Source organism: Lepidochelys kempii, chromosome 14 (assembly GCF_965140285.1).
Source record: "Lepidochelys kempii isolate rLepKem1 chromosome 14, rLepKem1.hap1, whole genome shotgun sequence".
Classification (NCBI taxonomy): domain Eukaryota; kingdom Metazoa; phylum Chordata; order Testudines; family Cheloniidae; genus Lepidochelys; species Lepidochelys kempii.
This window is the reverse complement of record NC_136393.1, coordinates 2,787,094-2,810,830: the sequence shown is the minus strand read 5'-3', so window position 1 is coordinate 2,810,830 and position 23,737 is coordinate 2,787,094. Positions and strand designations below refer to the sequence as shown.

Below are 23,737 nucleotides of genomic sequence, written 5' to 3'. Positions count from 1 at the left end.
TGTGAAACTTTGCCCAGGGGTGTTTTTCAGGTGGCAGTGGTCAGCTCGTGGCTTTTAAGTTGTGTTGTGAAGACAGCTCGGCTCCTCCAGCAGCCAGCCCTCTCTGCCGGGTGCTGGAGATGCCAGAGTTTGGCAAGCAGGCTAAGGACGCGGGTCCTGGCGACTGGCTGTGGATTGGCTGTCAGTATCGGAGCAGCGCCCAGTCCAGAGTGGGGCTGCACTGTGCCCATGGCCCTGTTATCTGCCTCGTGGCAGCTGCCCTGCCCGTACCGCAGCCCTCGGGGATTGCACGGTCCCCTCATTCCCTTCCCCGTCCCTTGCTCTTGGCTCATCCATTATTCAGCTGCTACAGGTGTCTGGCTCAGCCGGGAAGGAGGGCGGACTCAGCGGGACTCAGCACCGCAGTGAGTCTCTCAGCCTTGTGTCTCACAGGGGCATGGAAGGAAGGAGCTGTGAGCCCCCGATGTCTCTCTGCAGCGGCCGCTGAGCTCCCGTTCCGCTGCTAGTGAGCGGGGCTGGATCCTGGGGTCGCGCCACATCCCGGAGTCCGCTTACCGCCCCTCTGCTCTGCCAGCAACCCCAGCCCTGACGCCTGCTCTCGCTCACATCTCCACCCCTTTAGGCAGGGAACCCTCCCGTTCCTGACGGAGCCACCACCCTCCCTGCATTCACAGCCTTCCTAAAGACCTGCTCCTCCTGCTAGGCCCCTGGGACCCAGTGAAGAAACATAGTCACTCCTTCCCCTGGGCCTCTCCCCTTCCCTGCCTCTGCCTGTCAGATGGCACGCTCGGGCTCCATGTGCTTTGCGCAGCTCCAAGCATATCTCTCTGGCCCGGATCCTCATTCGCCGTAACCACCTGGATGCTTGAAGCTGCAGCCTGCTGGCTTTCCACACTTGGTGGATGGTTATTGTAGAGTCCCTCATGTGTCCTGGGCCTGGACCTGCTTGTCTGGTCCTGAGGGGCTCTCCCTGTGCTCCCCTGTTCATTGCAGGGCTGCAGTGATATACTGTGGGGCTGCTCCTGAGCACTGGGCTGCTGGCACTGGGGTTTCTTGCATGGATGTTACAAAGAGGTCTCCAAGGGGGGCCCGGGTGAAGAGACCAGTTCACCTTTGGCTCTGCTGACAGCCTTGCTAAGTATCCAACCTCCGAGCAACTTTGCCATCCAAACGGTTGGCTGGATGTCCTTCGTCCCAGCTGTTTTCCAGCTCAAGTGTATGTTGCAAACAGATTTGGGTTGGGGCTAAACCGAGCGAGACTTAAAATGCAGCTGAGCCCAGCCAGTGGGAAGAGAGACCGAACTCCCTAGCCCGGTGACGGCATGAAGCCTGAAAGGTCTTGCTGCATTTGCTCCTCTCCACCATGAGAGCGACGTCCCATGGTTTCCCGCTGGTGCTCAGCTCAAGGGCACCCTGCAGCTCTCAGCCCTGGCTGGCTGGGCCCTGGGACACGTGCTTGGGGGAGGCAGGGCTGCGGCTGGAGGGTTTGTTGTGGAAGGTGTTCAGGGGGAGAACAGGGAATCCCATGGCTGTACATTGGCTGTGCAGTGGTTGAATTGGCTTAGCTCTGTTCTTTTCCGTCAGATCTCGTGCGAGAGGCCAGGCCGGCTTGATCTTGTTTACACCACAAAGCCATTACACAGTGCAAGGGGTGTTTTATCCCGTGCAGGGCTGGGGTTTGTGCTGCATTCAGCTGGCGGGAGTTGGCACCTTTCGGAGCCCGCTGGTGTCATGGAGTTCCCGGGCAATGCTCTGGAACTGCTCCCTACAAAGCCAGGCAGGACTCTGGAGAAGTCTCCTTTCTGGAAACAGCCTGTCTGCAAGGCAAAAAGCTCACACAGCTTCCACCTTCCTGGGTCTGACCTCGGAGCATTCAGCATCCTCTGCCTCTCCGTGCGCTTCGCCCAGCGAGTCCGCCCAGGCGGGGTCCTGGGGAAGCCAGAGGGTCCTGCCCCGCAACTCCGTAGTCAGACGTGACTCTCAGCCAGCCAGTAAAACAGAAGGTTTATTAGACGACAGGAACATGGTCTAACACAGAGCTTGTAGGTGCAGAGAACAGGACCCCTCAGCTGGGTCCATTTTGGGGGGCAGTGAGCCAGACAACCCTGTCTGCACTTCACTCCATGTCCCAGCCAGCCCTAAACTGAAACTCCCTCCAGCCCCTCCTCCTCTGGGCTTTTTCCCTTTCCTGGGCCAGGAGGTCACCTGATTCCTTTGTTCTCCAACCCTTTAGCTCTCACCTTGCAGGGGGGAAGGGCCCAGGCCATCAGTTGCCAGGAAACAGGGTGTCAGCCATTCTCTGTGTCCAGACCCCTGCACACACCTGCCCTCCAGGGCTCTGCAATGATCATACACCCTTACCCCACCACCTAGATACTTAAGAACTGCCTAGGAGAAACTGAGGCACCCCCACAATATTCAGAGAAAACGTTAAGAACAGTCCCACTTCGTCACAGCTGGGCATGGAGGCTGGGGCACGTGGGGTGGCGTTGAGCTCTGTGCCGCTGGTGTAGACCACAGCGACCCGGCGCTGAGCTCCCCGGAGGTGGTGAAGCTGAGGAGGGGTTTCTCCTTTTAGTATTTGCGGTTCCACATTTTACGACTTTGCGAGTAGCACCCTGGTGAAGCCCTTCCCCTCTGGCAGGAGAGCAGAGACCCTGCTCCTCCCCTGGACCCCCCTGGTCGGGGGAGTCCTGCACATTGGGCCACTGCACAGCCCGGCTGGTCCTGCTATGGCTGGGCAGGCGAGGTAGCCTCCTGCGCCATGTCCGTCTCTGACGCTGCTGTCTTGGAGCGCCAGCCAGAGGGATGGCACAAGGGTGGGTGACTGAGTTACTCAGTCCTGGATCCACTAGCTCTGTCCCCACCCCACCCTCGCCCCTGGGCCCCACAGAGCTGGGTGCTGGCGCGCAAAGGGGGTGTGCTACCGGTGTGGGCTGTTGTCCTCTTCCTGTCCCTGCGCAGTGACTCCTTGCCGCCTGCCAGGCCGTGCCCGGCCTCCAGCCATACAAGAGGGGCCGGCTCTGTTGCCAGGTCTCTACGCCCGTCCTCCCGGGGGGTGGGTCCTGCAGGGGCAGCAGGGCCTCGTGGACCTTCGGAGCCATCATCCTGCCCTGGCACTGACCCTGGCCAGCCACCTCCCTGCTTTTTGCCTCAGTTTCTCCCCTTCCCCGCCCCCCGTGTCCTGGGGTTGATGATGTTATTTGCCTGCCTAGCACAGGCCTTGTGGAGCTGGTAAAGCGCGAGGTGAGCGCTCAGTGCTACTGCGCCAACGCCTGAATCAAACGACCTGCTCCAAAGACAACCGGGAAACAAGTCACTCCAGCGTGGCTTCCTTGCAGCCTGTGTCCCCGGCTGCAAGCTCTGCCTGGCTCCGCTGTTCCCTCTCTTGCACCCCACGGCCCCTGTCCATGGTGCTGACTGTAACCGCCCGTTCGCGGGCCCCTGCTGGGAGCCAGCGCCCCTTCCCTCCCCCCAGCTCTCGACTGTTTTCACACTCAGACCCGGATTTTGGCTGGTGCGGCTAGTCCGCTCCCACGGTGCCATCGTCCCCCCGGCTCCCTCATCCGCTCCCACGGTGTCCCCGCCCTTCGCTCCCTCGTCCGCTCCCACGGTGCCATCGTCCCCCCGGCTCCCTCGTCCGCTCCCACGGTGCCATCGTCCCCCCGGCTCCCTCGTCCGCTCCCACGGTGCCATCGTCCCCCCGGCTCCCTCGTCCGCTCCCACGGTGCCATCGTTCCCCCGGCTCCCTCATCCACTCCCACGGTGTCCCCGCCCCTGGCTCCCTCATCCGCTCCCACGGTGTCCCCGCCCCTGGCTCCCTCATCCGCTCCCACGGTGCCATCGTCCCCCCGGCTCCCTCATCCGCTCCCACGGTGTCCCCGCCCTTCGCTCCCTCGTCTACTCTCACGGTGCCATCGTCCCCCCGGCTCCCTCATCCACTCCCACGGTGTCCCCGCCCCTGGCTCCCTCATCCGCTCCCACGGTGTCCCCGCCCCTGGCTCCCTCATCCGCTCCCACGGTGCCATCGTCCCCCCGGCTCCCTCGTCCGCTCCCACGGTGCCATCGTCTCCCCGGCTCCCTCATCCGCTCCCACGGTGTCCCCGCCCCTGGCTCCCTCTTCTGCTCCCACGGTGCCATCGTCCCCCCGGCTCCCTCATCCGCTCCCACGGTGCCATCGTCCCCCCGGCTCCCTCATCCGCTCCCACGGTGTCCCCGCCCCTGGCTCCCTCGTCTACTCTCACGGTGTCCCCGCCCTTCGCTCCCTCGTCTACTCTCACGGTGCCATCGTCCCCCCGGCTCCCTCATCCGCTCCCACGGTGTCCCCGCCCCCCCGGCTCCCTCGTCTACTCTCACGGTGTCCCCGCCCTTCGCTCCCTCGTCTACTCTCACGGTGCCATCGTCCCCCCGGCTCCCTCATCCGCTCCCACGGTGTCCCCGCCCTTCGCTCCCTCGTCTACTCTCACGGTGTCCCCGCCCTTCGCTCCCTCGTCTACTCTCACGGTGCCATCGTCCCCCCGGCTCCCTCATCCGCTCCCACGGTGTCCCCGCCCCTGGCTCCCTCGTCTGCTCCCACGGTGCCATCGTCCCCCCGGCTCCCTCATCTGCTCCCATGGTGTCCCCGCCCCTGGCTCCCTCGTCTGCTCCCACGGTGCCATCGTCCCCCCGGCTCCCTCATCCGCTCCCACGGTGTCCCCGCCCTTCGCTCCCTCGTCTACTCTCACGGTGCCATCGTCCCCCCGGCTCCCTCATCTGCTCCCACGGTGTCCCCGCCCCTGGCTCCCTCGTCTGCTCCCACGGTGCCATCGTCCCCCCGGCTCCCTCATCCGCTCCCACGGTGTCCCCGCCCTTCGCTCCCTCGTCTGCTCCCACGGTGCCATCGTCCCCCCGGCTCCCTCATCTGCTCCCACGGTGTCCCCGCCCCTGGCTCCCTCGTCTGCTCCCACGGTGCCATCGTCCCCCCGGCTCCCTCATCCGCTCCCACGGTGTCCCCGCCCTTCGCTCCCTCGTCTACTCTCACGGTGCCATCGTCCCCCCGGCTCCCTCATCCGCTCCCACGGTGTCCCCGCCCTTCGCTCCCTCGTCCGCTCCCACGGTGCCATCGTCCCCCCAGCTCCCTCGTCTGCTCCCACGGTGTCCCCGCCCCTGGCTCCCTCGTCTGCTCCCACGGTGTCCCCGCCCTTCGCTCCCTCATCTGCTCCCACGGTGCCATCGTCCCCCCGGCTCCTTCATCCGCTCCCACGGTGTCCCCGCCCTTGGCTCCCTCATCTGCTCCCACGGTGCCATCGTCCCCCCGGCTCCCTCATCCGCTCCCACGGTGTCCCCGCCCTTGGCTCCCTCGTCTACTCTCACGGTGCCATTGTCCCCCCGGCTCCCTCATCCGCTCCCACGGTGTCCCTGCCCCTGGCTCCCTCGTCTGCTCCCACGGTGCCATCGTCCCCCCGGCTCCCTCATCCGCTCCCACGGTGTCCCCGCCCTTGGCTCCCTCGTCTGCTCCCACGTTGCCATCGCCCCCCCGCCCCGGTGCCCTCGTCCGCTCCCATGGTGCCCTCACCCCCGGCTCCCTCATCCGCTCTGACGGCTCCCTTGCCCTGACACCCTCGTCCACTCCCACGGTGCCCTCGTTCCCGGCTGTCTTGTCCTTTCCCTGCTTTAGCTGCTAGCTGGTGCCGTGCAGAGCGTCTTTCCCTGCTGCCAAGGAGCTGGCTTCACTTTGGTAATTGCCGCGTGCTGGGGCCGCTGGAGGGGCCTTCGGGAATGAAGCTCTCACCCCGGCTGTACTGGCTGTCCGGAGCAGGCCGTGTCCGATAACCCCGAGTGCCGTGAGATGGGCCCACAAGAGCTGTTGAGCTTTTGAACTGTTGGAGCAGGCTGCTTGGGAGCCGCCCCGGGGGCTGCACAGCTGGTGTCTGTGAGGGGAAGGGAGGGATGCGGGAGAGCTTCTGTTTTGGCCTGCACTGGCCCCTCTGGCCTGGCTGGGAAGGTGCCCCGGGCGGGGGGGCGCAGGGTTTCTGCAGACGAGGGCACAGTGGTGCGAATTGGAAAGGCCTTGGCTGGCTCCTTGTGAGAGTTAGTCTGCAGCCAGTGACGCGCCGAGCTCCGCACTCTGTGCCAGACGTGCAGGAGCGTGCGTTCGTGGGCTTTGTTTGTCTGGGTGTGGCACCGTTTCCGCCTTGAAGTGGTCTCCGAGGGAATAAGTCTTTAACTTTGTTACACGGGACGTCTCTGCTAATAACTGAGTGACCCGTCACCGGCCGCCCTCGAGGGCCAAGATGTAAATGCAAATAATGGGTGATCCTGCAGTCTTTGCTCAGACAGAGCTGCAAGTGAGGTTCCCGGGAGCTCTGCCAAAGGAGATGGGCCTGTGTGACAAACTGCCAGTCCTCGTCATGAATGTGTGTGACAGAGCGTGCCACTCCCGAGTCCCTCCAGTAACCTGCACTTCCACCGGGGCCTGTTAGCCCAGGGGCTGGGGTCCTTACTCGGGCCTTGCCGGACCTGCTTGAAACTGAGGCACGGCGAGCCTAGAGAGGGGCTGTCCATCTTCACTTCTGGAATCTGGCTCATTTAAAGAAATCCGTTTCCTGCCTCTGCCCCTTGAATGATTCTGGCCGAAAGATCCTTGTCCCAGGGGCTCATGCCGGCTTTGCTGCTCTCCTGTTGTTCTTTGCAGTTAGCCACGTTCTCTCTTGCCAGCCCCGCTCCCCAGGGGATGCGGTGACAGTCACTGCACAGAGTGCTTCCTGTTCACCATGGAAACAAGCTGAGGAGAGAGAGAGAGAGAGAAAGCTCCCCCCAGCCCCTTCCAGATCCAGGCTTTGTCTAGACGAGGGCCCAGTGCCCCGCCGGTGGCAGACCGCACATGATGAGAGACAAGGCGGTTGTAAGCTAGTCCAGTGGCCTGGCCTTGCCTTGGCTAGAATTTTAGAAGGTGGGGTTAGATGGAGCTAGTTAACGTGCTCTGACAACACACCTTTGAAATGGCCCCATGGTCAGGACGCTCAGAGGACCCTGTGTAAATTCCCTGCTCTACCACAGACTTCCTGTGCGAGCTTGGGCCACTCACTTAGCCTCGCTGTGCCTCAGTTTCCCCGTTTACAGTGGGGTAATAGGTCTGACCTGATCACAGGGGTGGGTGCCAAAGCCATTAAGAATTGTGCAGTGCCCAGATGCTAGTCTCCAAAAGCCTTTGGCATCAGAGGTTTCAGACAGAAAAGCGCTGGTTTTGTTCAAGCCGACAGTGTCCTTTAAGGTGACACACCGAGTCTGGGGCAGCACCAGGATTAGAACCCAGGAAGCCGAGTTCTCTGCTGCTGTCTGGCCCTTGGCCCAATGGCCTAACCCCTGTCCCAGGTGTGGGTTTTCTGCCCCCCCCCATTTTAAACTGTCCCCTCACATAGCCGAGCGGCGTGGGAGGGAGGTGGGAATTGACCCTCAGCTCCCGCGTTAATGGGGTGGTTTCTGGGCCCTCACAGCAAAGACTGAAAATAGCCTCAAATTTTCAGCAACGTTGGTGTCGCCGAGCCAGGACCGTGGGGGGAGGTGCTGCCCGCCCAGCTTTCCAGTGGCGCTGTGACCGTGGGGGCTGGCACGGCACACGGCGCTCGCTCTGGGAGTGGGTAATCGGCTCCTGGGCGGAGACTCGGCCGGGGGCGTGGTGGGGACGTGTCCAGGTGGCGTCTCCTGCGGGGAGCCCAGGGTGCTGTCTGACGGGTGGCGTATTGCTCGGGAGAGGGAGGGGGGTGGCACTGGCCAGAATGCAGGCAGAGGTTGCGCCAGCTTCTCTGCCCCACACATGTGTGGGGCCGGCACAGAGCATTGCACTGACTGCAGCGGGGTGGCCCGTGGCCTGTATCTGGGGCTGAGAGGCAGAGCCCCTGCACAGCGCGGGGTGGGGGGTGGATAAAATGAGACACAGTCAGACCCCTGCTCTGCCCTTTCCCCCATCAGAGTCCCTGACTTCAGGGCGACTCTTCTGGACGTGCGACACTGGTGGAGACTCCGTGCTGGATGGAGGGAGACGGACCTTAGCTGCGTGTGAGCGCAGCGAGCGACGAGCAGGGGCTGACTTCTGCCCACCTGCCTTTGCTAAGTGTGTCCCGGGAAGGGTTTTGGAGCCAGCCCCGAATCATAGAATCATAGAATATCAGGGTTGGAGGGGACCTCAGGAGGTCATCTAGTCCAACCCCCTGCTCAAAGCAGGACCAATCCCCGACTAAATCATCCCAGCCAGGGCTTTGTCAAGCCTGACCTTAAAAACTTCTAGGGAAGGAGATTCCACCACCTTCCTAGGTAATGCATTCCAGTGTTTCACCACCCTCCTCGTGAAAAAGTTTTTCCTAATATCCAACCTAAACCTCCCCCACTGCAACTTGAGACCATTACTCTTTGTTCTGTCATCAGCTACCACTGAGAACAGTCTAGATCCATCCTCTTTGGAACCCCCTTTCAGGTAGTTGAAAGCAGCTATCAAATCCCCCCTCATTCTTCTCTTCCGCAGACTAAATAATCCCAGTTCCCTCAGCCTCTCCTCATAAGTCGTGTGTTCCAGTCCCCTAATCATTTTTGTTGCCCTCCGCTGGACTCTTTCCAATTTTTCCACATCCTTCTTGTAGTGTGGGGCCCAAAACTGGACACAGTACTCCAGATGAGGCCTCACCAGTGTCGAATAGAGGGGAACGATCACGTCCCTCGATCTGCTGGCAATGCCCCTACTTATACATCCCAAAATGCCATTGGTCTTCTTGGCAACAGGGGCACACTGTTGACTCATATCCAGCTTCTCGTCCACTGTCACCCCTAGGTCCTTTTCTGCAGAACTGCTGCTGAGCTATTTGGTCCCTAGTCTGTAGCGATGCATTGGATTCTTCCATCCTAAGTGCAGGACTCTGCACTTGTCCTTGTTGAACCTCATCGATTTCTTTTGGCCCAATCCTCCAATTTGTCTAGGTCCTTCTGTATCCTATCCCTACCCTCCAGCGTATCTACCACTCCTCCCAGTTTAGTGTCATCTGCAAACTTGCTGAGGGTGCAATCCACACCATCCTCCAGATCATTTATGAAGATATTGAACAAAACCGGCCCCAGGACCGACCCCTGGGGCACTCCACTTGATACCGGCTGCCAACTAGACATGGAGCCATTGATCACTACCCTTTGAGCCTGACAATCTAGCCAGCTTTCTATCCACCTTATAGTCCATTCATCCAGCCCATACTTCTTTAACTTGCTGGCAAGAATACTGTGGGAGACCGTGTCAAAAGCTTTGCTAAAGTCAAGGATCAACATGGCCGCTGCTTTCCCTTCATCCACAGAGCCAGTTATCTCGTCATAGAAGGCAATTAGATTAGTGAGGCATGACTTGCCCTTGGTGAATCCATGCTGACTGTTCCTGATCACTTTCCTCTCCTCTAAGTGCTTCAGAATTGATTCCTTGAGGAACTGCTCCATGATTTTTCCAGGGACTGAGGTGAGGCTGACTGGCCTGTAGTTCCCAGGATCCTCCTTCTTCCCTTTTTTAAAGATGGGCCCTACATTAGCCTTTTTCCAGTCATCTGGGACCTCCCCCGATCGCCATGAGTTTTCAAAGATAATGGCCAATGGCTCTGCAATCACATCCGCCAACTCCTTTAGCGCTCTCGGGTGCAACGCATCTGGCCCCATGGACTTGTGCTCATCCAGTTTTTCTCTGTAGTCCCGAACCACTTCTTTCTCCGCAAAGGGCTGGTCACCTCCTCCCCATGCTGTGCTGCCCAGTGCAGTAGTCTGGGAGCTGACCTTGTTCGTGAAGACAGAGGCAAAAAAAGGATTGAGTACATTAGCTTTTTCCACATCCTCTGTCACTAGGTTGCCTCCCTCATTCAGTAAGGGGCCCACACTATCCTTGACTTTCTTCTTGTTGCCAATATACCTGAAGAAACCCTTCTTGTTACTCTTAACATCTCTTGCTAGCTGCAACTCCAGGTGTGATTTGGCCTTCCTGATTTCACTCCTGCAAGCCCGAGCAATATTTTTATACTCATCCTTGGTCATTTGTCCAATCTTCCACTTCTTGTAAGCTTCTGTTTTGTATTTAAGAGCAGCAAGGATTTCACTGTTAAGCCAAGCTGGTCGCCTGCCATATTTACTATTCTTTCTACACATCGGGATGGTTTGTCCCTGTAACCTCAATAAGGATTCTTTAAAATACAGCCAGCTCTTCTGGATTCCTTTCCCCCTCATGTTATTCTCCCAGTGGATCTTGCCCATCAGTTCCCTGAGGGAGTCAAAGTCTGCTTTTCCGAAGTCCAGGGTCTGTATTCTGCTGCTCTCCTTTCTTCCTTGTGTTAGGATCCTGAACTCGACCATTTCATGTTCACTGCCTCCCAGGTTCCCATCAACTTTTGCTTCCCCTACTAATTCTTCCCAGTTTGTGAGCAGCAGGTCAAGAAGAGCTCTGCCCCTAGTTGGTTCCTCCAGCACTTGCACCAGGAAATTGTCCAAAAACTTCCTGGATTGCCTGTGCACCGCTGTATTGCTCTCCCAGCAGATATCAGGGTGATTGAAGTCTCCCATGAGAACCAGGGCCTGCGATCTAGTAACTTCTGCGAGTTGCCAGAAGAAAGCCTCGTCCTCCTCATCCCCCGATGTGACGAAGTGGGACTCTTCTTAATGTTTCCTCTGAATAGTATGGGGGTGCCTCAGTTTCCCCTAGGCAGTTCTTAAGTATCTAGGTGGTGGGGTAAGGGTGTATGATCATTGCAGAGCCCTAGAGGGCCGGTGTGTGCAGGAGTCGGGACACAGAGAATGGCCGACACCCTGTTTCCTGGCAACTGATGGCCTGGGCCCTTCCCCCCCTGGGAGGTGAGAGCTAAAGGGTTGGAGAACAAAGGAATCAGGTGACCACCTGGCCCGGGAAAGGAACAAAGCCCAGAGGAGGAGGGGCTGGAGGGAGTTTCAGTTTGGGGCTGGCTGGGACATGGAGTGAAGTGCAGACGTGGTTGTCTGGCTCACCGCCCCCCAAAATGGACCCAGCTGAGGGGTCCTGTTCTCTGCACCTGCAAGCTCTGTTTTAGACCATGTTCCTGTCGTCTAATAAACCTTCTGTTTTACTGGCTGGCTGAGAGTCACGTCTGACTGCGGAGTTGGGGTGCAGGACCCTCTGGCTTCCCCAGGAGCCCCACCTGAGTGGACTCGCTGGGGGGAAGCGCACGGAGGGGCAGAGGATGCTGAATGCTCCGAGTTCAGACCCAGGAAGGTGGAAGCTGTGTGAGCTGTGTGTCCTGAAGACAGGCTGCTCACAGAAAGGCGACTACCCCAGAGTCCTGACTGGCTTCATGGGGAGCAGTTCCAGAGCATCGCCCAGGGACTCCGTGACACCCTGGTCTGGTGGTCTATAGTAGACTCCCACCACGACATCACCCTTGTTGCTTACACTTCTAAACTTAATCCAGAGACACTCAGGTTTTTCTGCAGTTTCATACTTGAGCTCTGAGCAGTCATACTGCTCCCTTACATACAGTGCAACTCCCCCACCTTTTCTGCCCTGCCTGTCGTTCCTGAACAGTTTATATCCATCCATGACAGTACTCCAGTCACGTGAATTATCCCACCAAGTCTCTGTTATTCCAATCACATCATAATTCCTTGACTGTGCCAGGACTTCCAGTTCTCTGTGCTTGTTTCCCAGGCTTCGTGCATTTGTATATAGGCACTTGAGGTAACCTGCTGATCACCCTTCTTTCTCAGTATGAGGCAGGAGCCCTCCCCTCTCATGCGCTCCTGCTCGTGCCTCCTCCCGGTATTCCACTTCCCGACTTACCTCAGGGCTTTGGTCTCCTTCTCCCAGTGAACCTAGTTTAAAGCCCTTCTCACTAGGTTAGCCAGCCTGCTTGCGAAGATGCTCTTCCCTCTCTTCGTTAGGTGGAGCCTGTCCTGCCTAGCACTCCTTCTTGGAACACCATCCCATGGTCAAAGAATCCAAAGCCTTCTCTCTGACACACCTGCGTCTGCTAGAATCCTCTGCTAGAAAGGCGGCTCGGTGGCTGGTGAATCCCTCCCTCTGCTGTCCCAGCTGGCGGAGCCTGGTCCGGCTTGGCTGGTGTGTGAGGAGCTGACCCCGAGCCCAGCTCTGCTGGTGGGCTCTCCAGAGAGGGAATGGGCAGGGCACCTGGGCTTCTGGTGGGTGAACAGGAACATTGCCATGAGACGGGCAAGGGGCTGTGCTCCAGTTAGCCTGGGAGCTGTGTCTCCGGTGCCGTGGGTACCACCCCATGATGAGCCATCTCTCCGGTTCTGCAGGCACGGCCCCGGGGTGAGCCATGTCTATGGTGCTGTGGGCACCGCCCCGTGGCAAGTCGTGTCTGGGGCCACAGGCACTACCCCACGGTGAGCTGTGTCTCTGGTGCTGTGGGCCCTGCTTGTTCCTGGGAGCTCCCCCCAGGCAAAATGACCCAGAAGTCAAAGAGCAAACGGGGCCTGTTGTCTCCCTGCTTTGGCGTGCAGGGTCGCTGCGCTCGGTGATGCAGCAAGCCGGCAGAAAGAGGGGCCCTGCCTCAAGCAGTGTCCATTCCGAGTTAGGAGCCAGTCTCAGCAGCTGTCCTGCTCTGAGATGCCCGTTCCAACCACTCCATCCTGTGGCCATCACTGGCTCGTGCCCACCGTGGCTAGTGGTTTCTCTCTCTCTAGGCCCATCTGCCTGCATCCGGGTTCCCCGCACCTCTGTTGGGCTGTCCCAAGGTCTAGCACCTTGTGTTTCCCTTGCTGTCATTCTATCCCTCGCTGTCCCCCGGCCTATTCATCGCTGCTTTGCATGTACCCCCTACCCCCATGGCCAAGCTCTTTTAGCCTTTCCTCCTCCGGGGGTCCCTGCAGCTCCCTGGTCACTTTGGTTGCCTTTCTCTCGGCTCCCTGCAGAGCCAGCCTTGTGCCGCTGGGCGCCCTGGGCTGGCGAGGGGCCTGGCTCCTGGAGCCGGCTATCTGGCTGTGGTGTTTTTACGGCAGTCGGCGTGGAGCAAGCCGGCTGGCCTCTGAGTCGTGGCTGGGCCCCCACAGCAGCTCCTGTGCCTTCCTGCTGCTTCCTCCTGGTATAATTATGCCGTTTGTTCCCGGCGGCTCTGGAGCAGCATAGTAATACTCAGCTGCAGCTCGTCAGGCGGGTGCTGGTGGGGGTTCCTGCGGGAAGCGGCTGAGCTGCTGGCATCGAGCGCGCACAAAGCAAGTTCACAGCTCGGCAACAAAAGCCGCCAATGTTCTCTCCACAGGTGCCCCGTAAACCCTCTGCATGAAGGGCCCTTGTGTCTGCCATTGACTGCTCTCGAGGCCAGCGGGGGCTGGATGGCTCTGCTGGGCTCCCTGCTCGGGGCAGGCTCGCTCGGCAGCTCCTCTCGCTTACCCTGGCCGCAGCAGCGATGCTCTGGGCTCCCTGGGGAGGTGGGGGGTGCATCCGCGTGAGCATCACACCCTGCTTCTCCCTGGGCTTTCCTGAAAGGCTCCGAACCTCCTGGGAGAGGCCAGCACATTGGGCCGGGGGAAGCCCTGGTGACTTGCCTGCAGCAGAGGGGAGACGCGGGGTTGGCCCATTACCGGTACTCACAGTACTTCTCTCTCCTGGTGCTTTACTGCTTGTGGCCAGAGCTGGGTTCCTTCCCAGCCTGGGTCCCCGGCTCCTGTTCCCCCTCACCTGGAGGCGCTGGGCTCATCCCCCCCCCCCCCCCGTCTTCCTGGGGCTGCGGCACCGTCCCAGCCAGCGGGATATTTGTGAGGAGATGCGGTGCTGGGCCAGGCCCCAAGCGATGGGATGGCACCAGGGGTCGGGGATGGGACAGGGCCATCTTCAGTCCTTGTCTGCATGGGGCATGAGAAGGAACCGGGGCCTGCGGAGCCCTTCGAGAGACGGGCACCGGCTTCCTTCCTGTTTGCTGGGGGATGGGAGGTTTTGCAGCTGACCTGCCCCTGAGCGGGTCCCCAGGCCGGGAGCACAGTCTGCTAGCACAGGGCTTTTCAGCTGGAGGAACAGCATGTCCGGTGACCTGCCCGAATTCCTGCCGCAGCTGTGGCGTTCTGCCTGCCTAAAATGCCCCTCGTGTGGTTTGAGTAGAAGGCCGTGTCCTTCTTCTTCCTCCCACCCCGATGTGATGCTGGCAGAACAAAACTGCTGCGGCGGCCAACCCCAGAGCTGGCTGCATCGGTGCCGTCCCCGGGTGACCCTTGCACCTTCATGTAGGTTAATCTCTGTTTAGCTGGGAACATCCACCTCCCCCATCTGGGATTCTGGGAGCGTGCACCAGCGCCCTGGAAAAGGACCTCCCCATGGACAGGAGCCAGGTCCAGCCCCACCCTGCAGCCCCCAGACTCGCAGCTCCCCCCACGTCCCTCCCCTCCCCTCCGCTCTACGGCCTCCCGGTGTGTGTGCAAAGCCACTAACTGAGGGCGTAGTAAATCAAAGAGAACCATCCTTGGATCCTTCGCTGAGAGCATCCTGCATGGACCCTACAGAACCTGGGGGCTGCTGGATGAAGTTGACTCTGCAAGTAGAGATTGCGGGGGGGGGGGCATGAAGGACCCAGCCCATTTCAGGCCATGTAGGAGAGATTCAGCAAGTGAATGGTGCCAGGAAGCAACCTGGGAACCCACGTGGGCTGCAGAGACCAGTGCTAGTGGGGCAGGGAGCTGAGGAGCAGCAGGGGCTGCTTCTGCTCCTTGCCTCATCCTCTGAGGAACCGGCCCGTGTTGGAATTGCTTGGCAGGGCTAAAGCAGGATCCCAGAGGAAGGGATGGTGGCTAGAAATCCCCTGGGACAGGCCAGTGTGGCTCCCCAACTGGGCGCAGTGCTGGAGTACCAGCTTACCAAGGGGCGTGGGGGATTCGCCATCACGGACCGTTCGGGGACGTTCTCCTGACAATTCTGCTGTGGGATTGTTTCAGGGCAGGCCTCTGCTAGGAATCTGTGAATTATTGTCATGGCAACAGTGCGGCGCCCAGGTACCTGCTGTGTCTTCCAGTGAGTGCTAGGCCCCGCGGAGGCTGAGACGTGTTTGCGTGTGCAGTGAGGACGCACGTGTACCCGGACGCCCTCGGGTATGCACACGCGTGAGCGGGAACATGCACACAGATACACATAGGTGCATGAACACGCTGGCATGGGCACAGGTGTGCGTACACAGACCGAGGCTTCAGGAAGCCAGTTAACGGCTTCCTCGGGGGTTGTATAAACGGGCGCGAATGGCAAATCTGCTCTTTCGCTCTGAAAAGTGTCTCCTGCCCCCTGATCGCAGCGCCTGGCGGCCCGGGGTTCAGCTGTTCTTTTTGCTTTCTTTGCAGTGAAAACCAATTCTGACCGGTTCAGTTGTTCTCGCTAAGTCTTTTCCAAATGGGCGTCTCTGTGGTTAGCTGGCGACAGGGCCCCAGGCCGGTGCCCCCCGGGCCAGGGGATCGGCCCTAGAGCAATTGGCCTGCGGCTACCTGTCTGTGGTGCAGCAGTGCCTCCCTGTGGACGGTGGGCGCAATGCAGCATCTCCCCTCTTTCCTGCTCCCTCCTGGGCTGCATTCAGGGTACTCTGCTAAGCCTCGAGCCCTGGCCTTCAGCGCCTGTTCATGGCCACCGCGGGCCGCTGGCTGTGCTGGGGCTGCACTCCGGGGCCAGCTCGGGAGCCAAGGGGGTGTCGTGTACATCCAGGGGCACAGCAGCTGGGTCGGGAGGCCTGGGCTGGGACTGTTTTTTGCCTCCTCACACGGTGTGTCCATGGACCCTTCCCGTCAGAGGTGGCTCAACCCCTGCTCGGTCCACACTGGGGTCAGTGCCGCGGGGCTCCCAGCCCTGCCCCGGACTCTTACCATGGCCAGGCTCCCTGACGCAGCTCCCTGGTATTGTCCCCTCTCTGTCTTGCCTCTGTCCCCCAAGGGAGAGGCTCTGCATTTGTCGCCTGCCCCCCTAATCTCTCCTCCCACCATGTTTGTCTCCCTGCAGACGGCACCCCCCTTAGCGAGCTCTCCTGGTCCTCGTCACTCGCCGTGGTGGCGCTTTCCTTCTCTGGTCTCTTTACCTTCATCTTCCTCATGTTGGCCTGTCTGTGCTGCAAGAAGGGAGATATTGGCTTCAAAGTAAGTGCTCCAAAGAGGGGGTCCCAGCCCGGCTCGGGGCGGGGAGGGGATTAGGGGAAGGGGTCCCAGCCTGGCTTGTGGGAGGGAATGTGGGAAGAGGGGACCAGCCTGGCTCGGGTGGGGGATGAGGGGAAGGGGTCCCAGCCTGGTTTGGGGGCGGAATGTGGGAAGAGGAGACCAGCCTGGCTTGGGCGGGGAATGAGGGGAAGGGGTCCCAGCCTGGCTCGGGGCAGGGGGGAATGTGGAAAGAGGAGACCACCCTGGCTCAGGGGGGGATGAGGGGAAGGGGTCCCAGCCTGGTTTCGGGTGGGGGGAATGTGGGAAGACGGGACCAGCCTGGCGTGGGCGGGGAATGAGGGGAAGGGGTCCCAGCCTGGCTCGGGGCAGGGGGGAATGTGGAAAGAGGAGACCACCCTGGCTCAGGGGGGGATGAGGGGAAGGGGTCCCAGCCTGGTTTCGGGTGGGGGGAATGTGGGAAGACGGGACCAGCCTGGCGTGGGCGGGGAATGAGGGGAAGGGGTCCCAGCCTGGCTCGGGGAGCGGGGAATGCGGGAAGAGGAGACCAGCCTGGCTCGGGGCGGGATGAGGGGAAGGGTCCCAGCCTGGTTCGGGGGGGGGGAATGTAGGAAGAGGGGACCAGCCTGGCGTGGGCGGGGGATGAGGGGAAGGGGTCCCAGCCTGGCTCAGGGGGTGGAGTGGATGAGGGGAAGGGGTCCCAGCCTGGCTAGAGGGGATGAGGGGAGAGGGGACCAGCCAGCGATGTGGCTGTGCGTGCAGGTGGTCTGGTGCCTCGTTAACTCCTGATCATGGTGTGTGTGCCTGGGCCTGCGGAGACTTGGAGCCCTTCTCCTTGGCTTACGCGAACAGCGTGTTCCTGTCCCAGGAAGCTGGGCCGGGCCTGGGCAGCTCAGCACCACGCACCGGCTGTGCCTGGCTCCGGCCGCGTCGCTCTCTGGCCATGCCTCTGCCCTGGAAATGCCCCCGGTGCCCTGCGGGGTGGGAGGGCCGTGCTCTCCCCGCAGAGAATGTGCCCGAGTAACAGGTTTCTCTGTTCGCTGGGATTTTTGTGGAGGCTCGCGGCGCCCGAGCAGAGAAGCCAGCTGGCGTGGGGTGGGGGACGTATTGCGATGCAGGCTGGACCATCCTGCGGAGCATGCAGAGGAACAATGGGGCGGCTCATCCCCGCCACGCTGCCTATATAGGAGTGGGAAGAGGGTTTGCGTCCAGCCCGGACGCTGCCCCGTGACCCAGCAAGTCCAGCCAGGGAGGAGCCCCGAGCATGGCACAGCAGCGAGTCCCTGGCACCATGAGGCTGGTGGCAGCTGGGGCGGGCCGGGGCAGGGGAGATGCTTGCCGTGTCCTGTCTGATCACAGAGGCAGCCATCAGGCCCAAAGGGCTGTCTGGGGCGCACAGCCAGGTAAAGGGAGCGTGCTCGTGGGCCGCAGGCCTCTGGAGAGGGGTGAGAGAGACGTGGGGCGGGCGGAGCCTGGGGGGGCTGGAGTCTCTCCCAGCCCCACCTGGGGCTGCCTGGCCCTTAGCTCATGCTGCAGCAGCTCGTGCGTGCTGGGGTGATGGGCGATCTGGCCCCAGAGAATGTGGGGGGAGGCGGCTGAGATCGCGCTCTGGCAGGGGGATGCTCTCCACTCGCTGAGTAGGGGCGCTTGCTGACGGGGCTTGAAGTGAGCTCAGCCGCGCGGCACCCGGGCCATGGCTCTGCATCATACACGGGGCTGCCTGGGGAGCAGGGGAGCGGTCCCGGCTTAGCCGACGCTCTGCGTGGGCGCAATAGAAATCGGTTGGCTGGGCAGCCCCCAAGGCGCGCCGGGTGCTGTACAGACACGTGAGGGGCCCAGGAGGAGCCCACAGCCTGACAGACCTGCTGGGCGCGGGGCGTGAGGAAAGGGAGAGGAGCGTGTGGGGCAGGGCATGCTGGGCTCCTCACGTCTCTACTCTCCTGTCAGCTCTGTGGCGTGCTGAGGGGGGCAGGGAAGCTGTGGGGGAGGGGGTGCGTGGGCACGCTCAGCTCTGTGCCCACATCTGCCTCTCCTGACCCTCTGCCCTCTGCTTTGTGCCTGGGCCAGGAATTTGAGAATGCTGAGGGAGAAGATTACGTGACCGAGTTCTCGGTGCAGGGCTCCCCGGCCACACAGAATGGCCCCGAGGTTTACATCCTGCCCCTCACCGAGGTGTCGCTCCCCATGGCCAAGCAGCCAGGGCGCTCAGGTAAGGTGCATGGTGGGGCGGGGCGGGGGTGGGCGGCTGCAGTTCCTGAGTGGATTGCAGCTTTGAATCCTGCTGCTCCCTGGGAGCCTTCATGGCGTTGCCCTGCCAGGACAGTGCTCCCCGTCCCGCTCAGGGAGCGGGGCCGCAGCCGTCTGGGGGGTCTGGCCGGTGCCCGCCGTGATCGCGGCTGCCATGTACACGGCATGGGCACCTGTGTAAGGGGGGACGGAGCTGTCTCTGTGCTGGGGCAGGGAGGCAGAGACACTGTGACCGCACGGCCAGCAGCCCCTTCCCATGGCTGGCTCCGAGGCCTCTCCCTGGAGTCGCTAGGCGGTGACTTTTCCCTGCGCCCCCCCAGTTCTTTGTTGGGTGGGTGGGTGGAGAGTCCAACAACTGCCTGCAGCCCCCACCAGGGGAGCAGAGCTGGCTGGGGCTTACTGGGGGCTGTCCTGCCCCCGAGCCGCTGGCACGCAGAGTGTTACCTGGCCACTGTAGAGGGCGCTCTTGGCCCCTGCCTTGTGGGGGATCCCGGGGCCCTGGCCCGTGATACTGGTGCCCTGGCCCGTGGCTCAGTGGCACCACTGGGTGGACACACCTGGTATAAAGGGTTGCTTTTGTGGGGGAAGCTCTCCCTGCGGGGGCGCAGGGATCACACATGAGCAGACACATGCCCGGAGGTGCTGGTCTTGGCCCATTAGTAGGAGGGGCAGCCAGCCCCAGCGGCCCCGTCTCCTGGCCTGCAGCCCCCTCTGACCAGCCTCCCCCAGGCCTTCTCTCCAGCGCCAGTGCCGGGGAGCAGCCCGGGTTGACCATCCCTGGTGCTGAGAGGCCTGGGAGTAGTGCTCTGGGCCTGGCAGGTTGCGGGAGGGAAGGCCTCTGCCACAGCCCTGCACTGGCTGGAGCGGGAGCTCGGATCCTGGGCAGGCAGGTCACACTGGGCTCCTGTCCTGGCACAGGCCCCTGGAGACACAGGCGCTCTCTGAGTTCATCCCACGGCCCCAGATTCCTTCCCTGGCACTGCCCCCCTGGCCGTGGTAAACAGGCCTGTGAGTGGGAGAGGAATTCTGAGCTCGCCGGGCGGGGCGAGGAGCCAACAAACGCTGCCCCAGAGACACCGCCCTCACCCCCCTGCCCCTCTCTTCTGCTGTGCCGGGCGCTGCCCCAGCTGATGTCACTGGGGCTTGGACAATGGCCCCAGTGTCTGGCGTGGCCAGAGCTGTGCAGGGCAGCGCAATGCTGCCCAACAATGGGCCCATTGCTGCCCTCCGTGGGGCTGGAATGCTGGGATTCTGTCGGGGGGGAGGGAGGGAGCGAGCGCCGGGCAGGGCTGGGCAGGAGGAGTGGGGGGGGCTAAATGCCAGATGCCCCACAGCTGCTGGCTGGGTGGTTGGACTGGGATGCAGGGCTCCGGCTCGCTCTGACTTCACCCCCCACTCCCCTGCCCGGCTGTGGGTTCCTGGGGGAGGAGGGGCAGCCCTCCACCTGCTGCCACCTTGGGGAGAGCTCAGCGGGAAAGGGCTGTTCTGCTGGGGCAGACGGCTCCCAGCCCATGGTGGGGAATGCCAGCGGGGAGCGGCTCCTAGACATGAAGGGACCACGCCTGACACCTGCTGCCCTCCCGGGGGTGCTGGCCGACTCCCCTGGTGTGCAGCTCCGCCCGGTACCACATCGCAGGGTGTGAGGGGCTGGAGCTTCCCACGGTACCTGCTGCGCCAGGGACAATGCTGCCAGGCTGTGCCTGAGCCCGCACCGCTGCCAGCCGGAGCCCAGGAGGCAGCGCCGCAGGGCTGATGGATGACCGCCAGGAGGCTGCACGGGGCCTGGTGCCGAACGGCAGGAGGGGGCGAGCTGGGCACGGCTGGGAGACGCGGGTAACCTGGCAGGCAGGCCGGCTGGGCGGGCCACCGGGAGCGCTGATGCCCAGCTAGCTGGATGTGCTCTCTTACAGTGCAGCTGCTCAAGTCTACGGATCTGGGTCGGCACACCCTCCTCTACCTGAAGGAGATCGGGCACGGCTGGTTTGGGAAGGTGAGCATGTCCCTTTCTTGGGTGGGCTGTCTGGGGGGGCGGGCTGTGCCCAGGAAGGGCTCCCCGAGGGACGCCAGCCCAGGCCGGGATTCGCCCGGCAGCAGGGTTCTGGAGCTGCGTGAGGGGTGGGCCCCAGAGCCCATGTGGGGCTGTGTCTGAGGACCAGCTGCTCCATCCCCTGGCTCCCCAGCTGCGTGTGAGCGTTTGGGATCCGCTGTGGCTCTGGTGTCCTTGCCCAGACTGTCCCGCAGGAAGCCTTGGAGACTGGGGAAGGGGAGACTGGGGAGGTGGGTGCCAGTCTTGGGAGGGGAATGTGCTCCTGCAGGGAGAGAGGCGCTCATCTCTGGGGAAGGGGGTGTGCCAGGGGGAGGATGTGGGGATGCAGGAACAGGGAGGGGTGTGAGGCAGTGATGGGGTAGGAAGGGGTGGGGCGGAGGGGACATGTATGCCCCACAGAGGGGGAAGCGGGTTCAGCAACAAGGGCAGGGTGTGGACGTGGGTGCAGAGAGGGGACGTGGGGGTGGGGAGGGGACATACTGCAGGGCATGGTGCCATGGGCTCAGGGCAGGGACATGGGCACAGGGAGTGGGTGTGCCATGGGGTGCAGGGAGAGGAGGTGGGAGCAGGCAGGGGACGTGCCACGGGGTGCAGGGATGTGAGGGGAGGATGGGGATGTGCTGCGGGGCACAGGGACATGGGCGCAGGGACATGAGGACAGGATGGGGACATCAGGGCAGGATGTGGACGTGCCGCGGGGTGCAGGGACGTGAGGGCAGGATGGGGACGTGCTGTGGGGCCCAGGGATGTGGGCGCAGGGACGTGAGGGCACGAAGGGGACATGCCGCGGGGCGCAGGACGGGGGCGCAGGTCGGGGACGTGCCGCGGGGCGCAGGACGGGAGTGCAGGTCGGGGACGTGCCGCGGGGTGCAGGACGGGGGCGCAGGACAGGGACGTGCTGTGGAGTGCAGGACAGGACGTGCCAAGGGGCGCAGGGACATGGGCCCAGGACGGGGACCTGCTGCGAGGCGCAGGACAGGGGCGCAGGGCTGACGTGCGCTGCTGTCCCTAGGTGTTCCTGGGGGAGGTGAACTCGGGGCTTAGCAGCAGCCAGGTGGTGGTGAAGGAGCTGAAGGTGAGCGCCAGCGTGCAGGACCAGATGCAGTTCCTGGAGGAAGCCCAGCCATACAGGTAGGCCCTGGGGTTGCTGCTGCCAGCACAGCACCCGCTCTGGCCCCGGTGTCTCTGCCACGCAAGGAAAGGTTCCCAGGGGTGCAAAGCCGCTAGCAGGCAGGCTCCCCTCCGCGGCTGAGAGAGGCCCTTTCCCAGCCTGGCCGTCCCTGAGCCACCATCTGAGGGTGGCTGCCGTCTGGGCCTGTCCTGGTCTCCAGGCTCTGCTCACGGGCAGCGTGTTGGGTCTGGGGCCTAGATCAGAGCAAACTGGTCCCATCCCAAACCATCGCACGAATCAGCCCCAGTCTGTGTCTACTTCCTGGGAGGAAACTCCGGGGGGCCGGGCAGGACCGAGGGGTGGCGGAGCTGGGCAGGAGTCCAGGCCTGGACTAATCCGCAGGGCTGCGGGTTGGGATGCAGGGGCACTGACAGGGAAGTGTGTCTGTGGGGGCAGGGGGGAGCTGGCCTGCAGTAGCTGGGGGGCTGGGGGTTGGGACTGAGGAGCATTGACAGATCTGGGGGTGGGAGGATCTGGCCTACAGTAGCTGCAGGGCCGCGGGTTGGGATTGAGGGGCATCGACCGATCTGGGGGGGCTGGGGTTGGAGTAGCAGTCAACTTTACACTGAGAGATGAACAAGCACCCTATTGTTGTGGGTCCTGTCGGGGTGGCTGGCACTTCCCGGTACCCATTTGTTCTCTGCCCGGACAGGCCTGGCGTGGGGTCAGGTCACAGAGAGCTCCTTGTCGCCCCCAGTGACGCATTGTACAGGCTGTGTGACAAGGAGAAAGCTCTCTGAAAAGGTTTCTCTCTGCTACCCAGCCCCGGGCTCCCCGCACACAGCTCTGCCGGTGCCCCTCCAGCCCGACCCGCAGCCCCCGCCTGCCCCAGGCCAGAGATGACAGGGAAGTTGCCTCAACCCTGCTTCCCTGGTTTGCAGTCTCCATTCCTCTCTCCCCTCCCTGCATAGGGTTCTCCAGCACACGAACCTGCTGCAATGCCTGGCCCAGTGCGCTGAGGTGACGCCCTACCTACTGGTCATGGAGTTCTGCCCGCTGGTACGTCGCCTGCTTTAAAACCCTCCTCCCTCTTTGGGCCGGGTGCCCCCCGGGCTCTCCCTGCTTTCCCTGGCTGGGGCTGGCACCCTGCGGGTTCACCCAGGCCCAGCTGCTGCTGCAAACGCTCAGCGGCAAACACTGTGTCCAGAGCAGGTTACTTCCGGCCCCACTTGAGCGCTCTGGGTCCCCCTCGCTCCCCAGCGTTGGTGAATCTCAGCTCCCCACAGCTTTGGGGCTGGCTCGTTTCCTCTGCTGAGCCACAGGTTAAAGCGAGGGGGATGCCAGGAGGGGTGGGGGCGCCTGCCCCTTGTTTGGTAGCAGGGTTAGTGAGGCTCCAGGGAGCGAGAACATGGCTGGGGTCTCCGCGGAGCCCTTTCTGCCGGCTCACAGCCGCGGCGGGTCCCTGCAGGCAGCACAAGGCCCAGGCTGTTAATGGGGGTCCGAGAGGCCCCCAGGTGATCCCTGTAACGTCCTGGCGCTGGCAGGCTCCCCATGCGGCTGGGGCGATGCGGTTCACGCCGGGGAGCCGGGATTGCAGCGGAGTGGTGGATCTGCCTGCATGGGGCAGCCCCAGGCTTGCTGGGTTTTCCAGACCCGAGCCCCATGTGGGGAGAGAACCCATGGGGGGTGTTGGTGGGCATCTGCCCCCTGTGCCACGTCCCACCCCGCAGGTGGGTGTTTGGAGATGGCCCAGGCATTGCCTGTGGCTTGTGGGCAGGGGACTGGGGAGGTTTATTCCCCCCCCACACACACACACAAACCCGTTTTGGGCCAGGCACTCTCCTCTGCTCCAGCTCTTCCCCTGCCCTGACGCCCCGTCACTCCCCTGATGCACTCAGCTCCGCTCGTGGCTGCTCCCCCCTTTGTGATGGTGTGTGGGGCCCTCGGGGTCTCCCTGGGGCAGGGCGGCACGGGGCCACAGAGCAGGGCGGGGCTCAGAGCCCCTGACACTGGCCGGCCGGGCCATGGCTCAGGGACGGTGACGGCTGCTGCTCCCATGACAGGGCGACCTGAAGGGCTACCTGCGGAGCTGCCAGGTGGCCGACTCCATGGCCCCCGACCCCCTCACCCTGCAGAGGATGGCTTGCGAAGTGGCATGCGGCATCCTGCACCTGCACAAGAACCACTATGTGCACAGGTGAGGCTGGGCCGCTGCGGGAGGGAGCACCACAAACACT

The 23,737-nt window shown here is 62.4% G+C and overlaps 1 protein-coding gene across 3 annotated transcripts in view; it reads left to right on the top strand.

Annotated features, from left to right (window-relative positions):
- The window catches only part of AATK (apoptosis associated tyrosine kinase), a 64,334-nt gene that overhangs the window by 19,638 nt on the left and 20,959 nt on the right, over window positions 1–23,737 (top strand). For 2 of the 3 annotated variants that reach the window (XM_073311961.2, XM_073311964.2), the window contains exons 2-7: window positions 15,947–16,080; window positions 18,163–18,304; window positions 20,253–20,332; window positions 21,402–21,520; window positions 22,472–22,559; window positions 23,564–23,697. In XM_073311961.2, coding sequence (XP_073168062.1) covers window positions 15,947–16,080; window positions 18,163–18,304; window positions 20,253–20,332; window positions 21,402–21,520; window positions 22,472–22,559; window positions 23,564–23,697 — 697 coding nt within the window. Of the gene's footprint in view, window positions 1–15,946; window positions 16,081–17,422; window positions 17,499–18,162; window positions 18,305–20,252; window positions 20,333–21,401; window positions 21,521–22,471; window positions 22,560–23,563; window positions 23,698–23,737 lie in introns of those variants that run through there. The other variant, XM_073311963.1, reaches the window with a different exon arrangement.